The sequence below is a fragment of the Mobula hypostoma genome, chromosome 20, assembly GCF_963921235.1.
Source record: "Mobula hypostoma chromosome 20, sMobHyp1.1, whole genome shotgun sequence".
NCBI lineage: Eukaryota > Metazoa > Chordata > Chondrichthyes > Myliobatiformes > Myliobatidae > Mobula > Mobula hypostoma.
The window spans coordinates 23,217,509-23,223,508 of NC_086116.1; the positions used below are offsets into that span (position 1 = coordinate 23,217,509).

Here is a 6,000-nt window from a genome sequence, read left to right on the forward strand (position 1 = left end):
TCCCCACATGTCCTCCAACTGGTCCCCCACCACGGGCAATTCACAATATTATGTGAAAATTAAATTAATTGGCTACTGTTATATCATGCCTATACTGTTATTATGGACTCAAATGTTCATTAGCAAGTTCCGAAGCATTGCTTTTATTTCACAAAAGCTCAACAGTTGCAGGTAGATTTACTGGCATAATTTTTATGGATATAAATTATCTTCCACAAAATTATTGTAAGGAAAACTGAAACAGGCACAGGATTGATTGTATTTTACAAAATGATCACCTCAGTGCTCCTGAAAAGATATAGATTAGCAATTACCGATTGAATCGTTTGAGATCCATTTGCAGTTCAGCAGTGAACGACCTGCATTTACTCACAAATACCAGCAGTTTACAGATATCAGCAACCTGCATCCACAGGAAACTCAGAAGTTGCTGAAATGCTTCAACCAGAAAACTCATCAGTGCACTCTACCAATGGACCAAGAGTGCATGAACCTGCTACACTTGACAATCTACTGCAGATCTTGTGCTGGTTAGGGCTGGCACACGATCCGTGAGCCATGCACTTCAATAGAACACATTGCTGCAAGGGGAAAAAAAGCAAGCAATACCTTTTTTTTTTAAATCGACATCTTCCTTACCAATACCATTCTGATCTGAGGTGGCAAGACAAGTAACAGGACCAACAACAAATGCATTGTGCAACATCTAATGCCACTTTCCTCATTAAATAGTCTCATTAAGGAGTCAAGAAAACAAACTAGGGCAAAAAGCATAAACATATGAGATTCTACAGATGCTGGAAATCTAGAGTAACACACAAAAAGCTCGAGGAACTCAGCAGCTCCGGCAGTATCTATGGAGAGGAATAAAGAGTCAATGTTATGTTACTAGGGCAAAAGCAATTTTTTTTCAGCAAACTGCAGTGAAAAGGTAATAGTTACAAAGTATGTGCATAAAACTAATCTTGGTTACCTACATCAGTGTGGTCATTGAATTTGTTCAGCAGGGGAATTACCCAATAATCACTAAGGCAGTAACACTGTCACAATGCTCAGCTATTATTTGTGCTTGATCAGAAGCATTAAATAATAAAAATGTAACTGAATTTTTTTTTCTTTGGCAGTATACCAATACTGTAATTATTTCAATTTGAATCAGGGTAAATCTTATGCTGTCCTGCAATTGCCAGCTGCCTGATCCGATGTTTCTCACAGCATGGTTGATGCCAAGGTCCCAGCACTAAAGTTTCTCATAATAAAGAGCCAGTTGCACAAACTGAACAGTTTGACAGTCAGTGAGATCCTATCAACAGTCTTCATTGAATGTTAAGAGTGCTTCAATGTCTTTAATAATCACAAATATTTATAACAGGATCTATTAAGAAAAATAAAAATTCACAGAATTAAAAATACGTAAACTTAATACAACCCATTGTAAGCTCTACTTATCTTTTTTCCCTCCCTTGCCTGCCAATTTTCTGATTTGAGAATGAGACTTATCACTGATTTATATGACATGAAATTTATTTTGCGGCAGCAGTACCCTGCAAAGCCTAAAAATTACTATAAATCACACAAATAGTGCAAAAAGAAAAGCAGGAGTAACAAAGTAGTGGTCATGCATCATTCAGAAATCTGATGGCAGATGATGTGAACAATGCAGGGCTCAGAGGATAAATCTGCTGGACCAAAATCAGTAGAGTTGGCGTGGCACTGTTGGATTCCTTGTACATTGGCGCAGCACGTGCCCTAGGCCCAGTGTTCTGTTCTGCAGAAGACTGCCTTCAGCCTATGCACATTATCTGCTTTGGTGCTATGCTGCCAAGCAGACTTAAACAGATCTATCCCAATAGTTTTTCAATGTTTCTGAATGACACCAAAATGCACCAAAACAAAACTTGCCACTGCCACATTAATTGTCAAACTGGTCACATCTTTGCTATCTGTTAAGGATTCCTCAGCAGTTTCATGGCAGGTTTTGTCTACCCCTCTTATAATCAGATTACTGTATACAAACCCTGCCACAGCAAAGGTCTTGCCAATTGAGCCTTGGAAAGCCTCACACAAAAACATTCAGCATTGCTATTTTCAACCAGGCACAACTGATAACTCTGCAGAAACTGTGGGTGCAGACCACTCTTAGCAAATCAGAGTTTGATTTTGTAAACAGATTTTAAATTTGTAACCATCAAGGTTACAAATGTGATCATCCTAACAAGTTATTCAATACACCAGTAAAACAAATTATTTCTTCTATAGGAGCCCAGAATATTGAAGTGTCACAATTAATGCTTGCCTAGTGGCACTTTGCAGATCCATAAATGATTCTTAGATCAATATATTTGAATACACCCTCATCTCTCAAAGCACAATATAGATTTTGCTTATAGAATTTACCAATCCATATTCTACCTAGAGTAACAAAGTTTATTAGTCCTTCTCAGTCCTGAAGAAGGGTCTCGGCCTGAAACGTTGACTTTTTCTATAGATGTTGCCCAACCTAGTGGGCACGTGGCCAAGTGGTTAAGGCATTGGACTAGTGACCTGAAGGTTGAGAGTTCGAGCCCCAGCCAAGGGAACGTGTTGTGTCCTTCAGTAAGGCACTTAATCACACATTGCTCTGTGACGACACTGGTGCCAAGCTGTATGGGTCCTAATGCCCTTCCCTTGGACAACATTGGTGTCATGGAGAGGGGGGACTTGCAGCATGGGCAACTGCTGGTCTTCCAGACAACCTTGCCCAGGCTTGCGCCCTGGAGAGTGAGGACTTTCCAGGTGCAGATCCATGGTCTCGCAAGACTAATGGATGCCCAACCTGCTGAGTTCCTCCAGCACTTTGTGTGTGTTGCAGAGTATATCAGGCTCTTTATAAAGTATTATCAAATTTGACAGAAAGAGATACAAAGGCAGACAACTAAAACTTGCTAAACAAATAGGTTAACTACCTGAAAGGAAAGAGGCAGAGTGAATTAAGAGGAAAATTTCAGAGATTAACCCCTTGGCAGCTGAAATCAAGAGTACCTACGAAGAAGTGATTAAGTTCAAGGATGATTAAGCTTAACTTTTAAGAAAGACAGGGCCAACCCATGAGGGGATTTGAACACAAGGCTGAAAACTGTTACACTAGGGCATTGCGTAATAGGTCTCGCAAGAGAGAGAGGGTGGGGTGGATAATGACTTTCTGTGAATATTTCTGCTGAAAATGTGAATAGTGGCAAACTTTAGATGACTTCTATGTATGGAGGAAAGAACAAGTGAGGCTTGTGAGGAATGCACTTTAACAGTTAAGCGTAAAGGGAACAAAAAAAAGGAATAGATGAGGAGCGTCAGGCACCAGGCCCAGATCAGCTCAGATTGGAATCAAAACATGCCACATTTCGCATTTCAAAGCGGGCTTCACGGATGTGAGCTGAAGGTCATCTCTGAGCAAAGTCTGTCAATAAAGCCAAAAACAGCACGTTTCTAATTTTACGCTGTTCCCATGAAGAAAGTCGGTGGGCACGAAACAGAACAAAAAGCAAGATCATTTCTCCCAGCTGTATTTGGAGAAAATTTCTGTTGCGAGGCAAATCGATGGACACTTTATGGCAACGGGATATGAAGTGAGTACATCAACGTACAGGTAGAAACCTGACTCTGCCATTGGTCAGGGGTGCTTTGTACTACCAGTGAATGAAGAATGATCGCAAGTGAATGATAAATATGTACTGTTGTCAAGAACAATTACGCAGAGGTAGGAACAGAAACCTTTCCAACACTTCAACTGGGCGTAGACAAAACAAACAATACAATCACATCTAATAATGAAGAGATGTTGATAAAGAATGATAGCTCAACTGTGCCAATTCAGAACGGATATTTATTAATAGCAAAGTCATTTGCTTCTCTAAATTTACGATTTACATAACTCCCATCAAAATAAACGGGCACTACTGGCAGCCATGTGCTACGGGAATGACCTTCATTGTATTGAGATGATGCAGGCTGTATCTATGTTCATCCGTAAACCTCCCACCCTCCCAAGCCGGATTGAACTATCTCAGTTATTCCAAGCATCCAGGAGTAAAGCGTGTGAACCAACGCCATGTTATGAGTACTTTCTCCCAAAAAAGAAAACAGGCTGTCCTATCAGAGATGCTCACTTGATGCTCACTTTGATCTAAGATTGTACGGTTCAAATGGCGAAAGTCCAGCCAAAACATAAAACTAAACTTCAACCGAGACCGCAATGTGCGCCCAGCTAAGGCGGGTTCATATCGCCTTCACCATCGAAGAGCGCGATTTACTAGGCAGAGCGAGAAACAAGGAAGGTGACTGGAGATTGAAAGTGAGCAGCAAGAAACAACTCGAGTGAACCCAGAGGGTTCGCCAAATGTCAACGCTCGCTTCATCTGGCTTCAACGTGTCCCATCCCTCCTCGTTGTAACACAAATGAAATGCTAAACACCGCCGCCAGGAGAAACTGCCTCCTGGTGTCGGCTTTGTCCCGCTCCCTATCACCCCAAACACAAAAGTCGCCTTTCAAACCCAGAAGCTATGCCTTACGTCCGCTGTGATTCTGAAAGAGAATACGACAGCCGCATGATCTTTCATGCTGATGGATTTTATTTCGCCGATGCTCCAGTGTGTAACCGCCAATCACTATCCTCCCGTAGCTTGCATTTTTTCCTCTCTACTACTATTCCACAGCCTGGTCCTGGAGCCCATCCCCCATTCAGTACTTCGAATTTCTTTCCCCTGCCGCCCCGTGTAAATGTGCTGTACCTATTGCATAATTACAAAGCCACATATGCTTCAGATGCATTCATCGTTCGTCCATTTCTAAAGACATTTTATTAACCCAGTGGTACGTAAGCAAACATCCTTAAACATTACGATTAAAGCAACAACTCACACATACACGGATGCTGCAACTTTTTTCAGTCTTGTTGCAGCTATTTACATTTCGACGCGTTAAGATTTCTTTTACTTTGGCACCTGTAAATGCCTCAATTTCAGCACCATCGTCTTGCCCCATAGGAACCTTAAATATTTACAAAACTTTCAGAGGAAATTCTCACGGGGACACATGGCGGCTGAGAAAGTAGAGGAAGAAAACACCGTTGAGTGAATCCTTAATTAATTATTTAACCCATTTAGTAATAAACAAAATCACAATACAGCGTTTGAAATAAAGGGAGCCTCACTGTGCACATTCTCTTGAAAAAAAATCAATTCTGACAGGAAATGGGAAGGGATACAATCACCTCACTTTACCTTTAACAATTCGAGCTGTAGGTATTTCTATTTGCTCTGTTTATAACGCGGGATTGTAATAAAAATGCACATTTGTCACCGTAGTAAAACAAATACAACTGGTACGGTTGGAGAAATCTCTCTAACTTACCTCAAAAGGCTGGAGAGTGGGATGGAGCCCGATCCACTTCCCAATAATCCTTTTTTGCCACTTAGCAATTTTTCTACCACAGCTACATTCCCAATCCGAGCGGCTTCAAGAAGTTCCTGCTCTTTCCCCATAATACAAAAGGAGAAAAGAGAGGGGAGGGGGTGGGGGCTGCTGAGAAATAAATAGTACAAATTCCGATCTGCAACGCGTGTTCAGCAGCATAAAGAGCCGAGCTACATCCTCACAGCCCGCGCCCGACAAAGCGAACTCCAAAGCGGCCAGCGTCGGCTAACGGGACCGACACACCAAACGTGTGACAGAAGACTCCCACTGCCGGCGCCCACTCTCCCGTATCTATCACACGGGGCTCGAGGGGGGAGGGGGCGGGGTGGAGCCAGCAGCCTGGCCACGCCCCTTACTCCCGTCGCGCAAAGCCCGCCCCGCCGCGCTGTCAATCACGTCAGGGCGTGAACTGCGGGTCTCGCCAGTTCCCAGTGTGCAGCCGACAGCGGTGAGGAATTGCTGGGGCTCTCTGTCACGCACCACGGGCATTGAGTTCAAAGCTCACGCAGGAATAGGGACTTGTGTGGGTCAGTAGGCTAACAGTACGATAC

At 42.7% G+C, this 6,000-nt stretch overlaps 1 protein-coding gene across 10 annotated transcripts in view; it reads right to left on the reverse strand.

Annotated features, from left to right (window-relative positions):
- Nucleotides 1-5,730, reverse strand: part of anks1b (ankyrin repeat and sterile alpha motif domain containing 1B) — an 870,400-nt gene extending 864,670 nt beyond the window's left edge. For 9 of the 10 annotated variants that reach the window (XM_063072533.1, XM_063072513.1, XM_063072522.1 and 6 more), the window contains exon 1: nucleotides 5,387-5,730. In XM_063072533.1, coding sequence (XP_062928603.1) covers nucleotides 5,387-5,517 — 131 coding nt within the window. In that variant the 5' untranslated portion in view covers nucleotides 5,518-5,730. The remainder of the gene's footprint in view (nucleotides 1-5,386) is intronic. The other variant, XM_063072517.1, reaches the window with a different exon arrangement.
- Between the last annotated feature and the right edge of the window lie 270 nt (nucleotides 5,731-6,000).